Raw genomic sequence first — 27661 nt, 5'->3', positions numbered from 1 at the left:
AAAGACCTTATGAGCTAAGTTCTCTTATCCCCATTTTGCTGATGAGGAAAACCAAGCTTCAAAGAGTAGACAGATTTATGAGAATGGGAGGACTCCAAGGAAGCGCCCCCCAGCCTTGTGAGGCCTATCTCTGTCCAGGGTGACATTCAGAAGAAACACCACCGAAGTATCTACCGATAATTAAAAAGCAAATTTAAACGTTTACGAGGATCTTTCAAGAAAATTCCAAAGATGGTTCTATCCCTAATGGGTAGCAAAACTTCTTAAAATATAATTTTCCGTGAAGATGCTCAATTCCTGAGACAATTTTCACCCCAGCGCACTTTCTCTTGACATTTCTCCTCTTCCCCAAGTCACCTTCCAGATCTATTCCGTTCTCTACCACCGGCAAATTTCTACTCTTTTCAAATCAAGTCTGCGCAGCCCCTATTGAATGGGTAATACATGAATACCTACACATCAAGACTGTGTAGTTATGACGTGACAGTGTGCGTCAGGCGGCATTCTGTGTGGTGTCTGGCACACTAAGCACTCAATAAATTTTCACCATCCTTCCTATTGGTCTCAGCTTTGCGGCTTTTACCTGTCATACTGATTCTGCGCAGCAAATGCCCAGGTGGAGGCCTGGCACACAGTGCTGCAGTGAAGGAAAGAGAGTGTGAACACTCACGTGTACGTGTGTATTAATATTATTTTCTTATTTATAAGCAGCAGTGATGCTGTATTTGAAGGGTACTTTCCATCTAAACAGCGGGAAAACCCATGGAAGAGACACCAATTCTCCCTGAATATGCCTGCACCCCTCCCGGACTTCCTGCAGTTATTCAGGACCACATGAGTAATTCTGGAGGAGGTTGTACATGAATGTAAGCGTGTCACTTCCTGCCAGAGCATTTAAGAGTTGGTGCATAATCCTCCAGGTCTTTCCCTTCCCCTGCCACTATGAGTCAATGACTAAGGAGGCCACAGGGATGGAGACCTACAAGAACGTGGAACCTCCATCATCCAGGGCCCCTGAGTGAGCGAGAAGGGCAGTTCCCCACCAATACGCAGAGGGTACAGACTATCAACAAGAAATCGACTTTTATGGCTGAATTAAGCCAGTGAGATTGCAGAGTTAATCTGTTACCTCAGCATAACCTCACCTATCCTAACTATACAATGGCTTTCATCAACTGTGTTTCCAATGACTCCCCACGCAGTATTCTCAAGGATCTTCTGCATCAATGTGGTTAGTAATCCAGCTGGTTTCCTCCAAGTGCTTGCCTGCTTGCTTCCAGGTGGACCAGAGTATCCAAGACATGCCAGGCTTCCTGCTACATGGTCCACTGGTAAGGCTGTGCATGGGCCTCACATGTGTCCTGTCCCTTTACAATACAGGTGGGTCTGGTCGAAGTTCAAGTGTCTGTTCTGTATACTATGTTTGGGTATTCATTGTGCTTTAGAGAATTGTAGCAGCCAGCGTTTCAGCCCAGAATCCAAACGAGTTTGATAAAAATGGCAATAATAAATTCCCCATTTATTCTGCTGCAGTTGAGTCCCATTTATGCAACAGAATTATCTTCATCTCCACTGTTACCATCCTTATCCAAAGCATCATCTTCTCTTTGGTGGGCCACCAGGAGAGCTTCCCAAAGCAGCTCCTTGCTTCCCCTCTTGTCTCTCAATGATCCATTCTCCACTCACCAGCCTGAGCCACCTTTTCATACATTCATTAAGCCACCTTCCGAGTCCTCCCTCATTTCTCCCTCCTCCTCCCCAAAAGTATTCAATGACTTTCTACTTCTCTTTGGACAGTATCCTAAGTCCTTTACGTGCTCTACATGACCCAGCCACCTCCCCATCGTCTACGGTCCCTCATATCCTTCATTCCTTATGCTCCATCACATTGGCCTTCTTTCAGTTCATAAAATAATACTCATGCCCATCTCAGACCCCGGGCTCAGGCTGTTACCTGTACACAGAATACCCCCTCAGCCAAGTACGTCCTGCTCACACACTACTCGTCTTTCAGATCTCAGCTGAAAGTCACCTCCCAGGGACGGCTTTCAGATCCCTGAGATTAGATCAGGCTCCCTGTTCCATACTCTCAAAACGTTTTCAAAGTATCTAACATTGTTTGTAATAATATCCATGGGTCTTAATTTCCTTCATGTTGGCCTTCCCAACTAGACTATAAGCTCCATAAGGATGGAATCTCTATCTATCTGCTCATATTATACCAGCATCTAACACACACAATGCCTATTAAAGTCCAGAGGCTTAGTAACATGATCAACTATTAGTATTATTATAGTTAGTCAATAAATATTTAGTGACGAAATGATTGAATGAATGAGCAAACTCCATGTGGGATTTCAAGTAAGTCCACATCATAATTTTCTCATCTTTAAAAGGATTATTTTGGGTTAAATTTTCTCTGATGTTATGTCTGGGTTATAATTTCTCTGATGAAATCTTTTCTTCCTTTAGAGTCTGCCTTTAAAGGGGAAGCCAAGAAGGAAAATGTCATGACCTTCCTACTTACAACATGTAAATGGGCAGGTGGTCCTTCTTAGTTTACTCTGTCTTGGGTAACTTCCTTGGCTTCTCTGAGCCTCACTTTCTCTGTCTGTAAGATGGAGACTGTACCTGTATCTCCAGCTCTAACAGTCATAGTAATAGTTCCCATGAGCTGCTCATTGCTTTATGGTTCATGGTACACCCGGATTCTCATGACCTTATTAAATCCACAAAAACTGTGACCTTCTATTAGCAATAGACGATTTCATAAAGGGAGATATTGTTATTTGACATCATCACTTTTGTAATAATCCCACCTTTCTTTGACTTTTTTTTCTGATGGTATGAATTTGGTTGTAAAGCAAATGCAGGACAAGGTAAAAGACAGAGAGGAGTCAGGCGCTGGGTTTCTGTTCCTAATGTTTTGGCAAACAAGCAGGATAATTTTTTTAATACTTTTGAATTTGGGGATGGGGAGTGGTAGCAGGAATCGCTCTTTATGCTAAATTTTTAATTTACTTTTAATTAGTTAGTACATTCATATAGTTCAAAATGCAGAAGGTACAAAGGTGAAAAAGTTAAATGCTCCACCAGTCAGCCACTTCCTTCTCCAGAAGACACCAGTTGTACCAATTTCTTCTCTATAAGCAGGGTAATTTTCAGCAAATATTTCCCGTTTGGGTCTTTAATTTTCTCTTTAAGTGGGAACAATTCCTGTTTCACAGGTAATCATAAACCATGAAAAGCAATAAAATACTAAGCATGACTAAGTATGAAGAGTGCTAATACCATTTACCTTAAAGATACTACTATGGTGGTCATTTTATCCAAAAAGAGAACAATAGCTTTATGTTATCTGCCCAGCAATTTATCTGAAAAATGTCTATAGCATCCTATTCAGAAATCCCTGCTTCTGGGGTATTTAGATCACACTTCAAATATTGTTACCAAAATCCACCCATGGGTTTGTAATTATGAAAAGAAGTGGTGGAAATAATTTTTCCTTAATGAAATGAGCAGTGTTAAGAAAGGCTCTTGGTTAGGAAGACTGCAGCCCAGGGCTCATCATTCAGATTTGACAGGTGTTAAGAATCCCACAAACCCAGCAGCTTATAGCATCCCTGGAGCTTGGCAATCCAGAGCCCAGATGATTCCGGTCCCTCACCCTGACAGAGGGCTCTGCTTCGTGGTCAGGTAACAGGTGAGGTCGGCTGGTATCTCCTACAGATCTCCCTGCAGCTGCTTCAGAGTAGATTGTGGGTGTCAAGGGCCCCTCAGTGTGCCTGAGAGGGGAAAGCCAGACGGACTCTCCCAAGCCAGGGGGGGGTTTGTTTGACAGCTTCAGGCCTGCTTGGTAATAAACATCTGTCTCAGACTTCCTTTAATTGTATCGAGAACATAACCGCCACCTCCAGTAGCCATGTTGTGCTGTAAAGAAGGACATCCACAGACTCCCCCTACCTCTAACCCCAAAGCTCTGATATTTAACCAAAAAACCCGATCATCTGTGAAAGGCCAGATTGGCTGACAACGGTTGACTGAACCTAAGTTCCAACAGGGTACATAGAAAGCAGAGGGAACAACCTAAACGTTCATCCACGGGCGAATGGATAAAGAAAATGGAGTATATGCACACAGTGGAATATTATGCAGCCTTAAAAAAGAAGGGAATCCTGCCATTCACCACAACGTGGATAAACCTTCTGCTAAGTGAGATAAACAGTCACAGAAGGACAAATACCACATGATGCTGCTTCTATGGGGAATCTAAAATCATCAAACTCATAGAAGCAGAGAGAAGAAAGGTGTTTGCCAGGGTCTGGGAGGAGGTGGACACAGGGAGACTGGCCAGATGTGGGATTTAGATACATCACGTAACATTCTGGGTCTCAGTTTCTCATCCTTCAAAGGTAGTGTTGGATAAGATGAGTTTTCAGGATATTATAAATTGCTGAGGCTCTGCTTCCACGGTACTATTTTATTCATGAAAACTTTTATTTCAGTGTCTGGAAATAAAGAAGTTAAGAAGGAAAAAGATGGGGCTTTCCTTGGTGCAATGGTAACTAGACCGGTCCTAAATGCTAACTTACTCTGTGACACTGTAACACATTTTTCAGCCTCTCTGTGCCTTGGTTTTTCCATCTATAAAATGGACATAAATCACCTCCTCCATTGGAATGTGACATGAAAAAATAATCATTGCAACAATAATAGTAACGGATGCAGTATGAGTAAATGGCGTCTAATCCAAAAAAGCTGACTGACTTTTCAGGTTTTAGCTTTCCGTCACTTCCGCAGTGAGGTCTCCTCCATCCCCCAGACCAGGTTGGGTTCTCTGATAGAGGTGCTCCCAGCATCCTGCTGGTCCCTGTTTGACACTCTTCTCCTGGGATTACACGTGAATCTCCCTCCTCCCTCTGAGCCACAGACAGTAGGCTCTGCAGCCGTGGAGACTCAGTCCCTTCCTGTTGACCTCTTTATACCAAACACCTACCGTACTGCCTAGCCCTAGGTGAGTATTTATCGAATGAATAAAGAATGAATGAACGTCTTTGGTATCTCAGGATTTCCTTTGACACTGTCTTCTTTGGCAGCATGAAATTTGCTGAGTGGGCAAATGGCCTGATACTTCGGAAGTAGGTTCTGGCCCTTCATTACCAGCACTCAGTTGTGCAAATTTAGGCAAGTTTCTTCTCCTCTCTGAGCCTTGGTTTCCCAACCCGGTAAAGAGATGGGGTGGATTAGGCTCCCTGCATGGGAATCACCTTGTCCGTTTATTAAAATCTGCATTTCTAGACCACGTCCAGTTCAAGGAGACTAGAATCTCAGGGGGAGGGACCACAGTGCCCCCGGTGATGCGGACCTTCCCTAAACCGGAGGGCAGCTGCGGTACAGACCTCAAGGCCCCCCCAGCAACGTGGGGCTGGGGTCGAAGGCTCTACTTCCCTCCTGAAGCCTTTTCTCTTCCCAGTGTCTGGCCTCAGAGGAGACGAGAGTAGAGAAAAGGGGGTCGCTTTTCTGGATACCACAGGTGAGTACTGCCCACCCCACCCCCAGTGCTCCATGGGTGGCCTGGGCCGCTGAGATTACTTCTCCCGCCTCTTTGGACCTCCATTCTCACCCCCGCAGCAGAGCAACGGCATCCCTCCAATCCTCAGATTGCTTTAGCCACAATTATCTGAACATTAGGTAAGAGATGAAGAAGACAGTGTTTGCCAAAACATGACGAGCAGCGTCAAGCTCTCATGTCCCCTTTGTCAACTGCTGTTTCCAAGTCTTCAGGGAACAGCTGGGAGAAGCAGCATCTCTCCACTTGGCTGCACACTACCAGTATCTCGGCAATTGGATGGATGGATGGATGGATGGATGTAGGTAGTAATGTCTGTGACACATCCCAGACCTATTGAATCTGAATCTCTGAGGATGGAGCCCAAGCATCAGAATTGTGGAACTGGAAAAAAATCTTTCCAGTGATGCCAAGGGCCAGCCAGGATCCGAGCTCCTCTGTTTTTTTGGTTTTTTGTTTTTTTGGTACGCGGGCCTCTCACTGTTGTGGCCTCTCCCGTTGCGGAGCACAGGCTCCGGACGCGCAGGCTCAGCGGTCATGGCTCACAGGCCCAGCCGCTCCGCGGCACGTGGGATCTTCCCGGACCGGGGCACGAACCCGTGTCCCCTGCATCGGCAGGCGGACTCTCAACCACTGCGCCACCAGAGAAGCCCCGAGCTCCTCTGTTAGACAATGTCATTATTTATATTATACAGCACGTTGAGAACTCCTGCAATTTCCTAGGGCTTATATTGTATATAAGCATCTCCCACCAATCTCTACTCTCTCCAAATGCAGAGAGAAAATATTCCCTAAAATAAGCATTCCTTGTGTTTCACCCAAACTTCTACCTACTCTTGCTTGTCACAGTACATGCCATTAGCTGTCACCTCCTGAGGACAGGAACTGCCTTTTATCTTCCAAATCCTTGTGCCCAGCACAGGGTGTGAGTTCATGTCCAAAGAGGAGGCACATCTGCCTGAATGTCGGAAATGAGGAACTTTTCCTTTTGCCAAGAAAGGCCTGCTGATGACGTTATCTTTGAATCTCTTTCAGAACTGCCTGCAATGTCGGTTGATCTGTCTGCGCTTAACCTGACAGAGCTGGTGAACGGGATGCTGATCAGAGCTTTAAAAGGTAAACAGTTGTTTTAAAAGAACAATCCAGGCCCATTTTTATCTTGTTCCTGCTTCGCCTCTGGACTCTCCACGACCTGGGCAAGACCCGTCACATCTCTGTGTGTCTCGGGTCCTCTGTGTTCAGAGCAGAGAATGTGTGTCCTGCCTAACTCATGATGAGACTGAAAACATCCAGATGAAGCAGGTTTGCCAGCATTTTGAGAGCAAGCTGCACTCCAAACGCAGCATCTGTGTAGGCATCTCTACTCATAACTATATTATGAGACAACTGCAAAAGTTTAAGGACAGTTTAGGAAATATAGCCAAGGGACATGTATTTTTGCCTTTTTTGTTTGTTTTTGCTTTGATTTGATTTTTGTTGTTTATTGTTATATTTTTATTTGTTCATCGTATTATTAATTTCCATGATCAGTTTGCTAATTTCTATTGCTGTTATTATTGTTAGTGGGCATTTACTGTTTCTTCATCTCAATGTTTTTGACAGACAGCAAGCACTTTTTCTCCTTGCTAAGTGTTACTTCCCACAGCTCCTTTGCCTTCCACAAGTTTTCTGTGGCCATTTACAACAGTAAGTGCTGGCTCTCCTTTTTTAAAAAAAATTATTTTATTGAAGTATAGTTGATTTACAATGTTGTGTTAATTTCTGCTGTACAGCAAAGGACTGAGTCATAGATACATATATATATATGTTCTTTTTCATATTCTTTTCCATTATGGTTTATCACAGGATATTGAATAGAGTTCCCTGTGCTATACAGTACGGCCTTGTTGTTTATCCATTCTAAATATAGTAGTTTGCGTCTGCTAATCCCAAATTCCCTATCCATCCATCTCCTATGCCCCCTCCTCCATCTTTTCTTGGTGGCGAGAATGGTAAGCGATGGGTAGGCAGGCCAGGCCATGTGTCAGGGTTGCTATGTGCTTCGTTTCTCTTCACAGTTTCTAACCTGAAGACTGTGGACCCAGCCAAATTCCCCTCACGGTACTGCTACTGCTTAAACAACCGGACCAACGATTTATCAGGTGGGTAGAACTCACTTTGAGGCTTGCAGGCTGCCCTGATTTTGCTTGTGCCCTTTTAAATAAGGTTGAATTATTTGTTTTCTCCTTAGACTAAGATCAGAAAATGAAATGATATCTATTATGCTTAAATATGTGCACATCCATTGTCCTGGAAAGTTCCTTTCTTGGTTTTCTACCCTAGAGCAATAGTTACGTCTGCGCAAAGGGGCAAGAACAAAAGGTAGCATTGTTTGAGAGCAAAAGCTGAGAACAACCTAAACATCCATCATTAGGAAAACGGCTGAACAGTCTACGGTACAGTCAAATCTTGGAAGACAGCCATAGAGAATGCATAAATGCATGCGTGTACACATGCAAAGGCAGAGTGAGGACCAGAAAGGCCAGCGAGTGAGCCAGAGAGCCGTGAGAAATGAGTTCAGAATTGTGGGGGCAAGGCAGGAAAGGTGTTGCAGATCATGTAGAAGTTTATAGTCTGCCACAAGGTTTTCCACTTTTACTATGAAGAAGGAAGCCATTGTGATTGTCCACACAGAGGAGTGACGTGATCTAACTTACATTTTAAAAGGAGCCTTTTGGCTGCTTGTTAAAGAACAGTCTGTAAGGGAAGCAAAGACTCAAGGTGAAAAAGTCTTCTGCTTTTTTTTCCCCTCGCTTAACATAATATTAAAAATATTTTCCATGATATTACAAACTCTTTGCAAACGTGTAATGGTTACATAACCTATGAATGTGAGCATTTTCTTAGCTAGTATGCTGTTGAACTTTTGGGTGGATTCTAGGTTTCTCTTAATATAAAAAAAATCCTGTATTAGACATCTTCGTGTCTAAAACGTTTCCCTGTTTTAGATTACTTTCTGAGGATAGATTCCCCAAGGAGGAATTTATGGACCAAATGTTGTACAAAGAGGATAATGATTATTGTTTAATAAGTACTGGATGCCACACTCTGCAATAAGTACCTAATATCCATCTTCTTATTTAACTCACCCTCTGAATCTCATCAACAAACTACATTTGGGAGGGAAAATGTTCTTCATAATCACATCTTTCTCACCATCTATTAGCCTCGGCTAGAGGCCAAGTTTTGTCTGGTGTTGAGTCCCTGCCCTGATTGTGTGAAAGATAAAAATAAAATTTAAAAATTGGAGTCACATCTGCTGGGGAATTTTGTAATTCTGTTTGGTGAGCTGAAGTGTATTTTCATACACATGCAATGCTTATTTGCAAAGAACTGATCCATGGATCGTTACCACTGATAAAATAGCATCTTGCTCCCCTGGTAAACCATAGAGATTTTCACAAGGTTTAACATGTCACAACGTGCCTAACGCTGATTCCCCTCCAACTGCTACCCTGAGAGGCTGTACACTTTGGCCAACATCTTGCCATGGTTCAAAACCTTTGGGGAAGATGTGTTTGTGGATAATCTTCAGACATGGATTGTTTTCTGAATATTCTCAACTCTGACATATAGCCTTCCTCTGAGTGTGTTTTTCCTTAATGAAAATAGCTTAAATTTTCTTGATTTAAAAAATAATATATTGTGATGATAAAGTATATTGTGATGTTAATATATTGTGATGTTAAATTTTCTTGATTTAAAAAATAATATATTGTGAGCTTAAATTTTTCTTTTTTTTTTTTTTTTGCGGTACGCGGGCCTCTCACTGTTGTGGCCTCTCCTGTTGCGGAGCACAGGCTCTGGACGCTCAGGCTTAGCGGCCATGGCTCACGGGCCCAGCCGCTCCACGGCATGTGAGATCTTCCCAGACCAGGGCACGAACCCGTGTCCCCTGCATCGGCAGGCGGACTCTCAACCACTGCACCACCGGGGAAGCCCGAGCTTAAATTTTCTTGATTTAAAAATAATATATTGTGATGTGAAAAATAATATATTGTGTTGTATGGAAGGTATGATTATACCTTCCATACAACATGGAAGGTATAATCAAAATATCAGAGACACCTGATATCCCAACATCCATAGGTAATCACATTACCCAAGGTGATCTAAGCCACCTCTCTCTAATTCATCTATCTAAGCCATCTGTCAACTACATATCTAACCTACCTCTCTAACCTACCTACCTACTCCACCTACCTACCCCATTCATCTGGCCATCTATCTACCCATCCTACTGTACCTTCTCTATATTATTTAGAAAACAAGCTAGGCTATTATAACAAATGACCCCAAAACAGGGTGACTTACAGAAGGTAGAAGTTTCATGTGTGACAGTCTAGGTAAGCATACCAGGACTGCTCTGATGGTTTGATGGTTTAGGAGCCCAGGCTCCCTCTAGCTTGTTGCTCTGCCTTCCATAAGGTCTGGCCCTCGTTCTCATAGTCCAGGGTGGTTTGTCACCGCATTCACATTCCAGCTACAAGGAAGGGGAGAAAGGAGCTGGAAGGCACACCCATTCACTATATAAACTCAGTCTGGAAACCTTTCACATTGCTTCTTTTCACATTCTATTGTCTAGAACGGAGTCACACGGCCACACCCACCTGCAAAGCAGGCTTGAAAATGTAATTTTCAATTACGTTAAACTACCATGTGCCCAACTGAAATTTCATGTTTTCTTACTAAAGGAAAATGAGAGGATGGATATTGGGAGACAGCTGTCAGTATCTACCATGTTTTCTATGAAATTTTATATTCCATTTTCAACTAATCAGCATGTCTTAAAAAACATTCCATTCAATGATATAAATATGCTTCATCCTTCATATGAATTCACAGTATTCATTGAAAGAATGTACCGTAATATAATTTATCTCCTCCTGATGGAAACTTTTTTTTTACAATTATCAGCAATGCTGTGATGAGAACCTGTGTACAATCACTTGCAGTGTTTGCCCGATTATCACTGTAGGATACAGTCCTCAAAACAGAACTGTTGTCTCACAGGAAGAGGATCTTGTGATGCTTCAAACTGCTAAAATTTCCTCTAGAAATCTTGCAGAAGTTTACACTTCTACCAGTAATGTTTGAAAGTGTGTGTTTTTCCACACCCTCGCCAACACTGAGTACCAAGAGACATTCTTAAATCATTACCAATTAAGACAGACAAAAAGGGTTTTTTCCCTATTTTCTATTTATATATGAAAGTAGTCAGAAATCATTCATCTGTGTGTTGCTAGTAAATTAGATAGTTCATATTTTCATCAAAACAAAGAATATCTTTGAGGCAGTGATAACTGATATTCTTCCAAGCCTAGGACCCGATTGTGAAAGCAGTTCTAAAAGGAGAGTTGACAAATGTATTGAGTACGAGATTTGTATGAGCAGTGGTGGAAATTTTGGGAAGAACAGGAGCTTTAGCACAAGGCAGACCTCAGATCAAATTCAAGCCCTGCCACATGCTCTGGGACCTTGGGAAAGTTCCATCATTTCTCTGAAACTTGGGCAGAATCTGGACTCCATGCTTGGTGTCTGGGCTGCAAAGCCATGCTCATAGCTTCTATGTAATATAAATAGTGGATTGCAGTTTCTTGGTCTATCTATGAGTCTCTCTCTCTCTCACTAATCTCAGCTTCGGGTAGGCAGAGATGGTGTCTTAATCCTCCAGTGCCTAAAAGATGTCTGGCATACGCCAACACTCCATGAATGTTTATTAGATGAATGAATTAATAAACAAAGGAGACTTTTGAGAATTAGAAAGAAAATAGATGGCGTAAGTAATGAAATACTACCCCTCTTCAGTTTCTACAATGTGACTATAAACAGATTGGTCTAAAGAGACATAAAGAAGGATGCCTACATTCTGCATGGCCACGTGTCCACACCTGTACAGGTGGCCCACCACATCTTCCTCTAGGAGACTAACCACACACCCGTGCAAGTGTGGTAAGGTGGCATGTCACCATGGCTCCGGCTCACATAGGGTAGCCCCCACCTCCTGTTGGCCTTGCATGCTATACATTCCACTGGTTGTCACATCATGTTTTCATGCCTCTCTGGGTTCTATATTTTCAGTGGTCTGGGTTCTATATTTTCAAGTCAGCTTGCCCCTGACCCCAGCTCATAACCCCGTTACTGAGTAAAAGAAGCATTTAGACGAGGCACGACGGGAAACTATCCCTGGGCCCTCAGAAGCTTCTTTAGAAATTCACAGTTTGGGGCTCCTAGAATAAGTACTCCTTGTTTCTGAAGCCAAGACCTTGCTGGGTCCTGGAAAACCATAACTGAACAGCAGAAGAGGCAGCAGCTGTGTGGGTAGGAAGTGCATTAGGAACTTTCGTTGGTCAATGGCACCCACCATGTCAAGACCTGTTCAGAACGTGCTCAGAGAGAAAGTCCTCGAAGATTTTATAGCTTGAAATTTTGTAAAATTATCTCAATCTCCTCCCATCAGACTTCTGAATGTGGAGGGCAGGAGAAGAGCTCCCTTGTTCTATTTTGTGTAAAGTCCTTGTCTCCTTTGATAGTTCATAGTTTATAATCCACCACTAAATTTGGTATCATTTTGAAAATCTGAAGTTATGTAAATTTACATCCCATGTCTGCAGGGCTGCTTCCTATCCAATGAATTTGGTATTCTAAATCAATTAGACGAAATAATGGGGGGGGGAACAAATCAGAAAAACCATTATTCAACACTATGGTTTTGCAAAGCTCTCTGGTGTTGGCAGAGAAGGATCTGGGGTGGGGGGAGGGAAATGGAGGAGAAAGGAGATTATGATGGTGGATCCAAAAGTTTACTGCCTGGGACTTCCCTGGTGGCGCAGTGGTTAAGACTCTGTGCTCCCAACCCAGAGGGCCCGGGTTTGCTCCCTGGTCAGGGAACTAGATCCCACATGCATGCCGCAACTAAGAGTTCACATGCCATAACTAAGGACCCTGCCTGCCACAACCAAGACCTGGTGCAACCAAATAAATAAGTAAATAAATATTTAAAAAAAAAAAAAAAAACAAAAAAAAAACAAAAGTTTACTGCCTGCCTGAAATCAAGCCTTGAAAAATAACTAGTAGTATTTCTTTTTATGATTGTTAATAATCCCCAATACACCGAACTAAATCAAACTTGTAAAATCTACTCTGAAAAATCCAAATACAATATACATTTCCCTTCAAGTCTCTGAAATTTAAACCAAGTCTCAGAAATTTAAACCTCCTCAATCTGTCTTACAGATTTCACAGCCCTACTGGTGGACATCATTGGAAATTCTACCAGCTACCTCACAGAGATTTTAAAGTCACCCTCCATCCTCTCAGGTGTGCTCATCTTGAAAATGCTTGGCAAATGTGAGATTTGGCATTCATCATGGAATAAAACCTAGTCAACTTCCCACCCCGATCCCTACCATAGGCCGGGCTGCCAGGAACTTTAATGTAAGTTTAATTTAGACAATCAGCGTGGTACAGTTTCAACAACCAGTACAGTATTTGAAGCTTCCATCTTCCTATCAAAGCTATTCCTGGGGTCCAAAAAGTTGGAGGAAGAATCCAAGGCTCAACACTGGGGGTAGTTAGGCAGACTCAAAACACGGCTTCTACTGGACAGCTATACTCCCATTTTAAAGACGAGAAAACTGAGATTCAGAGAGGTTGAATATTTTGCTCAAGGTTGGCTCAGAATTCAGATTTAGATCTCTATGGAGCCTAAACTCATGTCTGACATACAACTGAGAAAGATACGCTTCAGTTATAAGGCGGCTTCATATAACCCGCAGGCAATTCACACTCCCCGGGGGGCCTACTTTGAAGAGCACAGATGCAGTCAATAGCCCAACTCTTGGTCTCGTCAGAAAGGTGGCGTCCCACACTGTGGAGCGACTACTGTTTTAGGAGCAGTGCGGGAGGAAGAAAGAGAAATAATAGATCTATTCAGGTGCCCGGGACCCTTCTAAGGGCTTCCCTCATTGGATCCTCACCACAGCCATATGGGGCAGCTACTATATTTAGCTCCACTTTACAGGTGAGGAAACTGTGGCACTGAGAGGTTAAGGAACTAGCCAAGATCGTTCTGCAGAGATAGAATTCTAACCCAGGTGATCTGGCTCTGAAGTCCATGCTCTTGGTCACTACTAATACATATAGTAATAGGGCCACGTCAACAAGAACCATTATTACTATGATGCCTATTTACTGAGCTCTTCTGCCAAGCACCATACTTAGAGTTTCACATACATTGTCTCATTGGATCATCACAGCCATCCTACCAGAGATGTCCAACCACACAACCACAGTCCTTTAGGCAGCACCGTCAGGGACAAGTATGCTTAGGAACTCAGAAGTTTTCGGATTTTTGATGGGGTAATAGGGTGTCTACACTATACCTGACAGAACACCTCCAGCAGCATCCAGGACAGCTTGCTGTAAATCAGACACATTCATATTCATTTAGCAAAGTGGTTCACCCTTTACACTAAGGAGAGATAAACTACAATAGCCTCGCATCTGTCAGTTCAGGTTTTGCCACTGAATGAGTCGGCACCAAACTCACACAAGAACCTTCCATCTTACGGAGATTTGGGGCTTTGGGAAGTGCAAATGAGGCACTGTGGGATTTGAATTCTCCCCATTTTAAAGATAGGTGAACTGAGTCTTAGAGAGGTCAAGCAGTTTATTTATGCTCACTTAACTAATCAGTGCCAGAGCTAATGCTGTAATCCTGGACGCTGACCCCAGAGGCTCTGCCCTTAGCCATTACATTATACTGCACCTTCCCTCCATCAAAAAAATTAAAACCAGAAACTCGGGGATGACTGAAAATCAGGGCTCCTAAATAAGGAGTTAGCCTTATTTTCCTATAGCATCCAGAGCTAGAGATTTCCAGCTTAATTTTCATTTCAACCAAAGACTTAACAGCTTCAGGCCCATTGCTAAGTCCTGTTGTATCCTGGTCTGTCTTGCAGTGAGTCAAGTGAATGAATCTGACTGCATCTTCATCTGTGTGATGTCAGGAAAGTCAGGTGAACCACCAGCCATTCTTTGACAAGCTCTCTGAGCTGAGAATTAAACACAGCCCTCCAGCAGGTGAGCCCAAGATTTGACGCTGTTGGTGTGGTTCTTGCAGGAAGGAATCTTTCTGACTTCTGGGAGATGGCGGAAAAATCTCCTGTTATCAATTACACATTTACCAGCAGTGTGTCTGGTGTTCTGGGTGAGTGTAACCCTCCCAAACTCCCACTATAGAGTGTCCAGACCAGGGTCCCAGCTAGCAAGCTGAGACTGAATGCTGCCCTCAGGTATTTTATTTAGCTGTACTGTGTGAAAATCAGAGGATTTCATCATTAAAATTTTTTGAATTTCTAGATTTTTTTTTTTTTTTTTTTGGCAAAATGTCGGGTAGCCCTGGACCCTCCCCCTCACCCATGGCAACTGGGGTTGAGTTGCCATCCTCCCCATTAGGAGAGACACCTTTCTCCTCTTTTCCACAGCCCTCACTTCTCCCTGTTGCCTTGCACTTTCTTCTCATATAAACCACCTGGTTTTTGTAGGTATTTGAATTTGTGACCCTGTTGTAGACATTGCCACTCCGTAATACTCAGACCGTACCCAACCATCCTCTACCCCTCCACACACATCTACCCATCTTCCTGCCTTTTCTCTGGCATCAGGTGGCATTTTTTGGAACCACCTTAAAGCCATCTTTTTCCCGTACACTTATGGGTCATTTCTAGCTGAGTAAAGCTTCTGGAATCTGGTTGGTCTTCCAAGATCATCATCTGTTGCTATGATTATCTTAGTTAAAGTCCTTGTCATCTATCTTTACTATAATAGCCTCTGAACCAATCTCCTTTGACCCAGTCTCTTATTTCTCTGAAATATCCATCCATTGTCATAAGAGTGATAAAATCATTAGGTTATGTCTCTTCATTGCTCAGAACTCCTAAGTCAGCAGTAGAGGGTCTGAAGTTCTTAGCATCGAGTATACATTTGTCTGTCATCAAGCCCACCCTACCTACTCTCTTTCACATAAACCTTCTGCTAAAACTCCACTGAAATCCCTGCCCTTCTTGCAGGCGGCATACATCTCCATGCCCCTGCAACTTTGCTCATGCTATTATACCAGAATGGAACTTCCCTACTTCTCCATAGTTCAGAATCCAATTTGTCTGTCAACGGCCAGCTCAGCTGCTGACTCCTCTTTCCAAAAAATCCTCCAGTCAAAATTAGTCTTCTGTCTTCTAGGATTCTACAACACACACTTAGAAGTCATTTGGACTGTTACTCCAGGTTGTGTCACAGATGACCTCATCTGTGTGTCTCTTCACTGAATCATACTTGAAGGCAGAGACTGTCTCCTTCATCTCCACAGTCTGCTTTCCCCTCAGTGCCTCACACTGTACTTTGCACATAGTAGGTTCTTTATCCGTGTTTATTGGAGTGAAATGAAGTTTACACTCAACCTCCAGTTCCACTCCAGAGGGCTGCCTTGATATTTATTGTAGGGCATCTCTTAGTCATGCCGAGGAAGGAACTTCAACTGTATGGAATAAGGCTGCTTGATAAGGAGAAGAAATGGGCATTTGGTGGGTTCCCCTCACCTACCCAATTCTGAGGACAGATCTGAGGGGTGAGTCGATCTCACTTCTTCAGAGAGTCCTTTCATGACTTTCTGACCCCCAGTCTCAATGATGTCTCCCCTTTTGTGCTCCTGTAAAGTTTTCCCAGCAACAACTGCTTGAGAAGAGAGAACATATGAACAAGTTGACCCAAAGTTGATGTGCTTGATGGCCAGTCACCTGGCTGAGTGATAGACGGATTGGCAGGCACTCAGTCCCACGTGCATTAATCTGAGAGCTTCTGGTGCATGTGGGGTGATACTGAGCTCAGAAGTAAGGCAGGAGAGAGGAAATGAGGCTGCAGGGCCACCTTCTGCAATTGCACTGGTTGTGCCTGACACACAGTTACCTGCCAAAGGGGCAAGTAGGGGCCGAAATCCCACCTGTCTGCAGGCCAGGCTTTGTCCCCCCAGAGGAAGAGACCTTATGGGCTGGTGAGAGCCTGTCCTATCCTAACATGCAGCCTCCATCCCCTAAGCCTTCCCGAGGGAGGCTTCATGAACACTTGGACCTCTTCCTCCTTTTCCTCATGGAGAATCCAAGGGCACTGTGTAGATCTCCTTCTGAATGAAGCCTTCCTTCTGTCTCTGTGGGGGGCCATCTTTCAAGTGGGTTTCTTACTGGCAGCCCCTAGTTCCCCCAAATTTCACCTCTGGCCCCTAGTCAGACCCACAGCGCACATGAGCAAACCTAATCCCTCTTCCTGGGACCAGTGCCAGAGCTGTGGAGGGGTTGAGGGTTGTGAAGTGGGCAAGGACCCTGACAGGATCCAGGTTCTGTTCAGGAAACACCTCAAGTGTCTGATGCTTTCTGGCCTGACAGCTTTGCATTCTGTGCACGTTGCTTTTGCCCGTGGCATTTTCACCCCTCGATATTTTAGCTTAATCTGTCATTCAAGGGGAAACCCTCCTCTTGGTGACGTAACATACTGCTCCGAGCAAGGTCGGAATCTCTGCATTCTGTGTATTTGCTGTCCAATGACCTTTCAGTGGCTCGACAGTTCTCTGTGTGCAAAGTGCCAAGCGTAGTAAAGCTGCCATTGACTGTCTCCTTGAATGTGCAGCTACCAGCGGGACGGCCCTGACTTCACAGCTCACACCCACAAGCCGGCAAACACTACCAAGGACAAGCCCCCCACGTGGATCCCAGAACGCTGGAGTGTCTGCTCTGAGAAGCTCTCCCAGGACAGAGACAACCCCTCCTTCACAGGGAGAGCAGACCACGAACACAAACAAGCATGCTGAGGGTCACAGCAGAGCCCCAGCCGCCCTGGACGGCGCCTCTCCCACCCTCTCAGACTGGGGTGAGATTTCTCACCCCGTCCTCTCCTGTCCCGTTTCTCCCCACACTTCCCTCTAGGCTCAGATAAATAAGTGAAATCCTTCCTTTATCCCTTGTCCACCAACCTCTTTGTTCAGCAGCCCTTTAAGAAGAGAGAGATGTGAACCAGTATGGGTATGATACCTATAAGCAAAGGCAACAAATGTCACTGGCATAATGTCTTTCTAACATTTAATTTTATAATTTTTTTAACATCCTGACTTCTATTTATTTTGCTTTTTTTTAACATCTTTATTAGAGTATAATTGCTTTACAATGGTGTGTTAGTTTCTGCTCTATAACAAAGTGAATCAGTTATACTAGTTTAAGACTCACAGGAAGCTGCAAAAATAGTACAAAATCCCCTCATACCGTGCACCCAGCATCCCCCGATAGTAATATAAATGTGGTATATGGTAACATCAGGTATTTTCATTTTAACAGAGCAGGTAGCAATCTCTCTCCTGAAATTCACACTAAATGGTGAAATGCAGTCAACATTTTATGGCAGGCAGGGTTAGGTTAATTTGTAGCTGGCTGGATAATGTTGCCAAGAATATATTAATGACTTGATGCCAGTGTAAAAAGCTGCTGCTGCTGACCTGCTGAGAAGTTCTTCTTTTCCCATCATTTTTGTGGGGACTGATCAGTGGTGTTGTCACTGAAGATGTAAAAGGCATGCTTATCCTATTTGGAATAAGATACAACTGAGCTAACTCTTTCATTAAAGGACGATTATGTCTCAATGAGTTCCAACAATGGACCACAGTCATCAGAATACATTCATTCATTCATTCACTCATCAATACGTATATTTAATATCAGACCCCAGGCTAGCTGTCAAAAAACACAGCTCTAGCAATGTTCCCTTTCCTTCCTGAGCTCTCAGATCTGGGAGAGAGACATAGACAAGTAAACTGATAATTATTATCCAGCCTACAAAGAGCTATTGTCCTGGAGAGCCCAGAGAGGGGGCTCCCCTGAGGAGCTTGAGAACCGATAAAAGTCAAGCAGACAGGGAAACAAGAACGAGGAAAAGGAATCAGATTCACTAACTAGAAATTTTTTAGTAATGTATCCACATCAAGACAATTATACAAAATTAGAAAGCTTTCCAGCATAATATGAAAAAAGATGTGATTGCCAGTGGCAAGAAAAATCATAAAATATCTAGCTATCACTCTGAGAGGGAAAGTGCTAGTTTTGCATGAGAAAAACTACAAAACTTTCAAGAGAGTAATAAAAGCATATTTAAATAGATAAAGGGTTATACCATGTTCTGGATGAGAAATCGGAATAGTTTTAAAATGGCAACTGTTCCCAACTTAACCTATAGATTTAAAATCCTCCCAGGGGATAAGTTTTGTACAACCTGAAAAAAATGTATTTTAATTCTTAACATGGGAATGAACGAGTGAAAACACCTGGCGCTTGTTTAAAAGACCAGTGAGGGAAGACTTGTCTTAATGACCGTCCTGTGATATTGTCAGTCAGCCGTCATCATTATCGTCACTGCCATTTCAATGGTAACGCTGAGAAGAGTTTAGTAACTCGCCCCAGAGTTCACAGCGTGGAGGAGGTGGGGGCAGAACGTACACCTCCAGGTCCCCTTACCTTAAACCTTTCCACTGTATCACATGACTAGAATCAGTATTTCTTAAATTTGACAGTGTCCACTGTCCTCTGGACACACACCCTAGCTGATTGTTCAGCGTCCTAGGAATCTGGAGAATTTTTTTGAATTAGTGGTTGGGAAAACAAAGTTTAGTGTGGTCCCCTTATTCCAATTCAGGGTAGGGTTGAAGTCCCTGGATTATCTCTATTATGCATGCGCACTGCATGTACCCTTAGATTATATGTCAATGTCTTGTCAATTTTACATCTGAATCAAAGCAGTCAAGCAGTAACTGCCCTGTTACTGTCACCTGTGCAGCTACCGGGAAGGTGGCTGGAATTCCATGGGTGACAGCCCGCAGGCAGGCATGGGCTTCCACACTACCTGTGCCCTGGGCTCAGGCCACCAGTGAGAAAACACCTGGAGGTCTTCCCTGGGAAACACGTTCCTCCCTGCCGACATCTCCTGCAGAGGCCGAGAAGGCCACGAACACACGGAACTTTTCCGAGACTCCTGCCAGGACAGCGGCCATGCCTGACAGCCCACCAGGGACCAGCCCAACCTCAGGTAAGAGAGGATGCTCGCTCCTACGCCACTAATTACATATACAAATATAGTGATAGGCACATTAAAATGTAATCATATAGTACGAGGAAGGTCTGAGCTCTGAAAAACTGTGCGATTCCAATTTTGTGTTTGTCTATGTATTTGTGTATGTGTGTACGTGTGTGATACAGATACACAGAAAATAGAAACTAACCAAAATAAGACTGAAAAGAAATTCACAACATGTTAACCTTGGCTACATCTGGGAAGTATCAATAGATAAGATTTGATTTTTCTTCACTTCAGTGTCATGAATTTTCCATATTTTCTACTCCTAGGATCAGACAAAAATGGTTTACCTGTTTTTAAAATCACTTCCTCTGATCTCTGCAGCCAGAGGCCCTTCTTCTATGCTTCTGTTTTCAATGGATCGTAACATTCATCACTGCTGTGCTGTTAGGAGCCATGAACTTGACCTTTCTCCCCTCTGGACTATGCTCTCTTTAAAGGCCTGTGTCTTTTCTCTCCAGTTCCCATGAAACACAGCAGACATCCAGTAAAAGCTTGCTGAATTACCTGAATTTCTGATGAAGTAGAGAGGAAGAAGTAAATGAATTTCAAAGGGTGCAAATGTAAAGTCTTAACTTTAGGTGCAAAATCTCAATTGTACAAAAAGGTCTGGGAATGTAACTGATAGCTTAAATCAGAGAAACACCTGACATAATGGCATCGGGAAAAATACAGGCTAACATACTTGGGTTTGGCCAACAGGCAACAACAGCCAGCACAGCCCTGAGGCTTTGAGCTCTGGCCTTTATTTCAGACACAGTAGCTTTTACATCTTGACTCCACCACCGTTGTCTCCTTAGGCAGTTCTTTTGATTTCTCTGAGTCCTGGTTTTCTCATCTTCGAAATGGGGAAGGTGATGCTTACTTTTCAGAGTGGCTGTGCTGATTCAGTTAAGTGAAGTCTGTAAGGTGTTCAGCTCCACACGGAGCACCTTGGAATCACTCAATCAATGGCAACGCTTACTGCCCTGTCCTACTGCCCCCAGGGCGACAGCGTAGCAGCCAGCTTCAGGACACATGCTCAGGAGGGTAGTGGCAAAGCGGATGTCAACCATAGGAGAGCATGTGTCTGCTTTTGCCCTAGGCCCCTTGCAGCTCTAACCCTCTGTGATTCTGCAGTCATTTAGTTAAACTGTGAACAGTGACCACAGACGAGTCAGCTCTGTGTTTGGGTTAGCGTTAAGGCTGCTCATCTTCCAGAACTACACAGAAACACACCCAGGCAGCGAGCATCAGCGGTGCCTTCTGTATTCAGGGGCTTACAGTCAGTGCCTGGAGGGGAATCCAAAGAGGATGCTGATGGCTCCCCTAGTGGAGCAGTGGTTAAGAATCCACCAGCCAATGCAGGGGACACGGGTTCAAGCCCTAGTCGGGGAAGATCCCACATGCCGCAGAGCAACAAAGCCCGTGCGCCACAACTACTGAAGCCTGTGTGCCTAGAGCCTGTGAGCCACAACTACTGAGCCCAAAGAGCCACAACTACTGAAGTCCACGCGCCCAGAGCCCGTGCTCCGCAACAAGAGAAGCCACCGCATTGAGAAGCTCACGCAACGCAACAAAGAGCAGTCCCCGCTCGCCACAACTAGAGAAAGTGCGCACGCAGCAACCAAGACCCAACGCAGCCAAAAATAAATAAATAAAATAAATAACAAAAAACAAAAACAAAACAAAGAGGATGCTGACCGGCTCTGAGAAAACGACCAGGTTGCCCCCTGGCGTTGGGCCTCCTGCCCATAGTTATCTGTTTGTAAATGTGTCATGCTGCCCGTCTCTGCTGCTGAGGCAGTTGAACTCAACGCTGCCACACCCACCATCCTAGCAGAGGAGCCTAATAAGGAACAAGCAGGACTGCAACACTGTACTGGGTCCAGCCCAGGCTCTGAGACCTCACCCCACCCCTCCACATCTTCCTTCAGACTCCAGCCATAGCAAATGGCCTTCCACTCACTTCTCTGAGTCTTTGCTTATTACGCACTTTCCTCTGCTTGGAAGGCCTGTTCCCCTCACCTACGGCTATGCTTTCTCCATCCCAGAGAAGACGTCACCTGGCCCATCCCCCATCCCCACGCTCATGTTGCACTCCCAGCCTCACCCCTTTCCTTTCCGCTTAACCACACGAGGCAAAGTGCCTGTTTCCTCTTCCTCTCCCTCATTTTCTGTAAGAAGGCTGCTTTGCTGGTTTTGCCAGAGGCATGGTTCTTGACAGCAGGATCGCTTCCCAAAGTGGTCCTTAAATCAGGACTTCATGAAGAGGATCAAAAGAATTGTTGAGATGAGCCCACATTCTATGATGATGATGCTGGGCAGTGTACAGGGGTGGGGACGGAGTAAGTGTGCACACCAGACTCAGGCGAATGAAGAGCATCTCGTGTCCTCTTTGCCTAGGAGCACCGTGCTGGGACGTGGCCCATGCAAGTCCACTCCTCTCCCATTTCATACTAGTGTTAGCGGGTTTCCAGTGGCACCAACACACTGTATGACAGTTACTGATGGGACTTGCCCATTTCCTCCTCAACACTGGGGGTGCCTCCACTGTAGAGTCTATTTCATACTCGTTTCTGCATCCTCGGCAACCCCCAGCTACCTGGCTTGATAAGCAGCAGTGGATGAACAGGGCAGGACTGGTGGCAGGGGGCCTCTTCTGCTCATGCATCCTTTGAAGAAACTCAAGCTCACCTCTCTCTCCTCTCATCCCAGGCCCATTCACCCCTGGCACACAGACTCCAAGTCCCACCAAGGCTCCGGCCCCCAGATATCCACAGGCAGGTAAGAATGTGGCCCTGGAAAGAGGAACCCGATACCCCAGGTGGAAAATATTGTTCAGGGGCAGGGGCGTGACGGGACGGGGGTGCCTGCAGGCAGACTAAGCTTGTTATTGTATTTTATTGGTTCCAGCAGGAGGAGAGCAGGAGAACTAAGTCTTGCTGTGCTATTAAATCACCCTAGGATCTTGCATAAATCACTCTCTTTCTTGACTACAATTTCCCTGTGGATTTATAGAACTCTTTAAGCTGCCATGATTCTCCGCTCGAGTGTATACCCCAGGTCCATTTCATTCTGACCTTTGCGAGGCCATTGTTGTCCTTGCAGGTGATCTCCCTGTTGCGTGGCCCTTTACCCCTGGAGAAGAGCCAGTCCTCGTCCCAGGACCCCACCGGGCTTCAAGTACGTACCAGTGCCCTGTCGCTCCTATAGCTTTTGTTTGTTTTGGACGAAGTTGTGTAGTATAATAAAAAGAGGTTTGTTTGATAAATTTAGATTCAGACTGCTGGGATTAACCCCTAGCTCTGCTATTTACTGGTGAGGTAACCTCCTGCGCTCAAATTCCAGAATTCAGTTTCCTCCGCTGTAAAGCATGAATAATAACCATTATCGTGGGCACTAAAAATGTATTTTCTCTGCAGCGTTTTGTATTAGGTAAGATAATGTGTGTGGAAGTGGTTTGGAACTGGAGAGCGCCATATAACTTAATTCAATCAACTGTTTTTGAATGGACACCCACTGAGAATGTGCTGGACACCCTGTAAACGGAAGCTGCTCTTACAATGAGCATGATGTTAGCAGAAAGAGGGGAAGGAAGAAAGGATGACTCCAAAGGTCCGCCCCCAGCCACTGGGTACCATTCACTTCTATCCCCTGTGGAAGGACATTCCTGGACACTTCATTCTTACAGAATTCTAGGGGAATCCCTCTCCTGGGCTTGGATGTGGGTTTTCAGGACCCGACAGAGGCTCAGGACTTGGAGTTTCTGTGGTTTACGCTGCATTTTTCCCATTTTTGGATGTCAAACTCTTTTTTCCCGTGGAGCCAGTTTCCATGAGAGAGAAATTGACACAAAGTGAGTCCTTCAAAGCTGGTTGAGTCCTCAGGTCCCTCCCACTCCTAGATGCCTTTCAATATGATTCTCCTGAATGTTCTAGTCATATGTCAACGGGGCATTATTAAATTGCTGGACGCTGCACCGTCTCCTTTTTCATATAACCTGAGATCTGCCTCGGCCCCATTCTCAGCCTGCAGTGAATGGTGAATGGACCTTTCAGACACAAGGACGTGATTATGCTACCACAGGAAATTATAGCCCTGTTTTCTCCAGGTTCTAAAGAAACACAAGAGTGGTGCAGATGGGGGCAGTCGTCAGACTGAGCTTTAGAAAACAAGTTGACTGTATTTACCTGTATCTTTATCCGTATCTTTATCCGTATCTGTATCTATACATCTATCTCCGTACGGCTCCATCCATCCATCCATCGTTCCAGCCATCTAATGAGAAATATAAAATCTCTCATTAGAACTTTTATTTTTAATAAAATTTCAGTGAGACCATCTCTGATTTCTTCCAGGAACCAGACCCCCTCCTTTCTCTACCTATCTCTGGGAAGTCTCACAGGCAGCTTTACCAGACATGGTGAAGCAAGGCCATGTTTACCTGTTGTTCTTGAGCTACCTGAGATCGGGGTCAAGACAGTATTCACTCAGCACAGTCCCTGACAAAGGGAAGATGCTAAAGTATTGTTGACGTGAATGGTCTGGGATTGCATCTTCTAGGGTGTCCTGAGCCGCTCCTCAAGGAGGCGGCCATGACCTCTGCTCCTCTCACGCTGGCTGTCCAGAAGCTCAACCCTTGCCTGATGGAGCTGTGCCGCTTTTTCCAGCAATGCCTCTGCATGAGCCAGAAGAGAGACCCCAGGATGGAGGCAGTGAGGTAACCTGAGCCACTCACTGCTTTTTACATCCAGTATTTACAGGCTTCTGATTCTGCTTGACTCCTCTGCAGGCCACTAAGTGATGAGGCATTAAGTAATCCACACACAGATGACAGGGGTGCCTCAAGGAATGCACACTCCAGTGAGTCCTCTATTGCACTGTCACCTCCTTGAGAACGAGCATGAAACCTCATTCATTTCTGGGTCCCCAGAGCCAAGGGTGGGCCATGACACAGTCAGTGCTGTCAAGTTGACTTGTATTGTGTCACATCTGCTGCAATAATTACAGAGGATTTTGAGTGGTCCCGGAACCCCAATGCCCTCAGCCTGGCACGATTTGGTAGAAGAGACTAATCAGAGGTTATGTCCACCTAAATTCCAGTTTTTTCATAAATCCCTAGCAGTCATTTGCTGACTTAATAATAAAGATGTAAATGGAAAATTAGAAGGCAGACCCCATCTTATATTAAGAAGGACTAGGTGTGGATGTTTTCCTGCCCAGGAAAGCTGACACACTGTCCTTTCTTCTGGGATTTATCCTTGGCTGTAAACCCAGAGCCAATCAAGGTAGATGAATATTTCTGCTCCAATAGTAGGAGGCCAATCTCTCAGATCTTTAAAGTTGTTTTCAAAGTCTCCTTATGAGATCTTTCAGCTTTTTCAATGCCCATTATCCACGGGCTCTAAGCCCCAAGTTCAGGTTGGCAGCCTTTTTCCATCACTCTTTTCTGGCCCTGGTCTTGGATCTCCAATCAGAGTGGATGCTTCTTCCACCCAGAGAGGGAGATATGCAAGATTTGCAGACCTGAAGGTGTTAGCCAGCAAGGTGGAGGCATTTCTCCACGGCACAGGCTGATCCTAAAGAAGAGGACATTTTGCAACAATACTTTCCTACTCGATCAGCCCACTATTCCTTCCTTCTTTCTCTATCTATCGAGCTCTTTGTATCAATAACAAGTGCCAAGTCTCCACTATGTATCAATTTAACACTGAGAGGAGCCAGCAGGATATAGAGACAAATCAGAAATAAACCCAGAAACTGAGGATTCCATAGTTGGGGGTAATAAATGGTCATAAACACACATTAAAATATGACATGGTAAGTGACAAAATCAAGTCACGCACACAGGCAAAACCTATTAATCTCATACCCTTGGAAGAAAATCAGATTTGAACCATCCATATTGCATATTTGCTGGAAGGATAATGAGGAAAGCAGAAACTTCCAGAAAGAAATTTGAGTTTAAATTTAGAGAAATGAAGCGTCTGTAAAACTGAGCTTATCCCTTCTTTTCCCTTTAAGTTAATAGTGAAGTGTTCTATAATCGTATAGTAAGCATTGAATATGGGATAAGAATAACAGAGTAGGAGGCTGGCATTACTCAGTGTGCTTGTTGAACAGGACGGCCCCTGTGGCCAAAAACAATCGTGGTTTAGTGGGGCAGTTTGGCCATGTGAAGAGACAAATTACAAAGAAGTGTGACAGATGCTATAGCAGATACAAGCTCTGCTATACAAGCTCGTATAGCAGAATACAAGCCATGGGACCCCAGAGGAAATAACTAATAGGGCTTATGGAGGAATGGGAGTTTGTTGGGCAAAAAATGGGAGAGGCCACTCCAGGCAAAAATGGTGGAGAGTGAGAGGCAGACTGGAACATCTCAGGACCACGGAGAGTTCCAGGTAGCTACAGCAAAAACGGGAGGCCACTGTCCCAGCATATGTCCCTATTCAGGAAACCTTGTCCTTCCCAACATCTACTTGGGTCTTGCAAATGAGTTTTGACTTTTCCCAGAGTTCCAGCAGCAACATCTCTGTGCCTCGGTTTCCAGAGTTTTATAGTGTCCTGTAAATTGAGGGTGACAGAACCTGGGAAATCTTTACAGTCAGCTTTACATGAGCAATTGGTTGCTCCTCAGAATATGCGAGAATCACAGAATGATACAGATGGAAGAGAAGTTAGAGACTATTGAGCCCAACCTCCTCATAGCTCAGGCGAAGGATTGAAAGGGAACTGGATTCCCAAGAGTCCTATGTGAAGCCAGTGACACAGCCTGTCCTGAAAACTCTTCTTCCTAATGACATGCGTGGCCTTTTCACTGAAGCCTTTTGAAGCAATCCCTGCGGTCACCAGCCAAGAGCAGGAGATTATTTTGCTAATATTTGCTCCACTGTTGACTATAACAGCCCTGCGCTTTTACTCCACCTCACACAAAAATAAATAAATGAACATCATCATTGATCCAGCACCTATGATAAGCCCAGCACCGTTGGGGAACTTTGCAAATGTTATCTCATGTCATCCTCAGGATACCCTATGAGTGTAGATTCCATTATTGCCTCTCATTTATATATGAAAAAAACAAGGCCCAGAGAATTAAGTAATCAGCCTGAAAGTCATACATTCTAGTAAGTAAAGATGGTAGAACTAAAAATAAGTCTTTCTGACTCTGAAGTCTAAGCTTTTTCCTACTCAGACTCATTCTCTACCTCTCCTCCCACAGCCTATAAAGATGGAGAGGGAGTTCCTTGCTATGAATAATTAGCCATTATGACTTTTTTTTTTTTTTTTTAGTATGGGTTTCTTCTTATAGCCACAAAGGATAGTAATTGCGTTCAACTCTGATTTAAATCTTTAGGTATTGTCTTGAATACTACTCCTGGTTTCTGAAGAATGCAACATACATCTGTCAGAGGGTGAAAAGGGTGTTCCACTCACACAGTAAGTACACAGCCGGACTGTATTGTAAATCGTGTTCTATGAAAAGGTTCTAGAACTCTGAGTGATGTTCCTGCCTTAGCACGGGGTCAGTAGGAGGAAGTATAACTCATCTAGTGATCATGAATCCTAGACAAAAAGAGTCTAGGGTATTTCTGAATCCCCTTCACCTAACAGTTTGAAAAAAAAAAATGCAGGAGTCAGCCCAGCCAAACACTGTTGCTTTCTCTGTGCTCCTGGGCAAGCTTCTTATCCTCTCTGAGTCCCCATGTAAGCTAAAAAGACAAAGACAAATGAAACAGGAGACACTCACCATGTAAGCACTCAAACTCCTGACCAAAGCAAAATGTATACCAATAATTCAAGAAGAAGACGGCAGCTTGAAGTGCTAGAAGTGGATGTGTATGGTACCTCCATCCTCGTCCTCATGGCATCTGAGCCCCATTTATTCTCAGAGATGCCAGA

General features: G+C 44.3%; 1 protein-coding gene across 1 annotated transcript; it reads left to right on the top strand.

Moving 5' to 3' along the window:
• Window positions 1-1301: 1301 nt before the first annotated feature.
• HHLA1 (HHLA1 neighbor of OC90) lies at window positions 1302-27284 on the top strand. The gene is made up of 15 exons (XM_019931994.2): window positions 1302-1380; window positions 2473-2532; window positions 5474-5533; window positions 6605-6685; window positions 7172-7255; window positions 7627-7710; window positions 12845-12928; window positions 14572-14628; window positions 14733-14825; window positions 17288-17527; window positions 19478-19726; window positions 22472-22540; window positions 22865-22939; window positions 24320-24476; window positions 27117-27284. Exons 1-15 carry the CDS (start codon window positions 1302-1304, stop codon window positions 27250-27252), a joined length of 1608 nt encoding a protein of 535 aa, XP_019787553.2. The 3' UTR covers window positions 27253-27284.
• The last annotated feature ends 377 nt before the right edge of the window (window positions 27285-27661 follow it).

This window comes from Tursiops truncatus, chromosome 17 (assembly GCF_011762595.2).
Source record: "Tursiops truncatus isolate mTurTru1 chromosome 17, mTurTru1.mat.Y, whole genome shotgun sequence".
Lineage (NCBI taxonomy): Eukaryota > Metazoa > Chordata > Mammalia > Artiodactyla > Delphinidae > Tursiops > Tursiops truncatus.
Note: the sequence above shows the minus strand (reverse complement) of the source record. Positions and strands in the feature narration are given on the sequence as shown.

What these genes read in the sequence shown, in the direction of transcription:
- HHLA1 (XM_019931994.2), top strand. Translation starts at nt 1,302, where the DNA reads ATGCCAGGCTTCCTGCTACATGGTCCACTGGTAAGGCTGTGCATGGGC. An exon ending in GTCTGGTGTTCTGGGTGAGT is followed by an intron (nt 14,826 to 17,287) that starts GTAACCCTCCCA and finishes TTGAATGTGCAG; the next exon opens with CTACCAGCGGGACGGCCCTG. An exon ending in AGGGACCAGCCCAACCTCAG is followed by an intron (nt 19,727 to 22,471) that starts GTAAGAGAGGAT and finishes CTCTCATCCCAG; the next exon opens with GCCCATTCACCCCTGGCACA.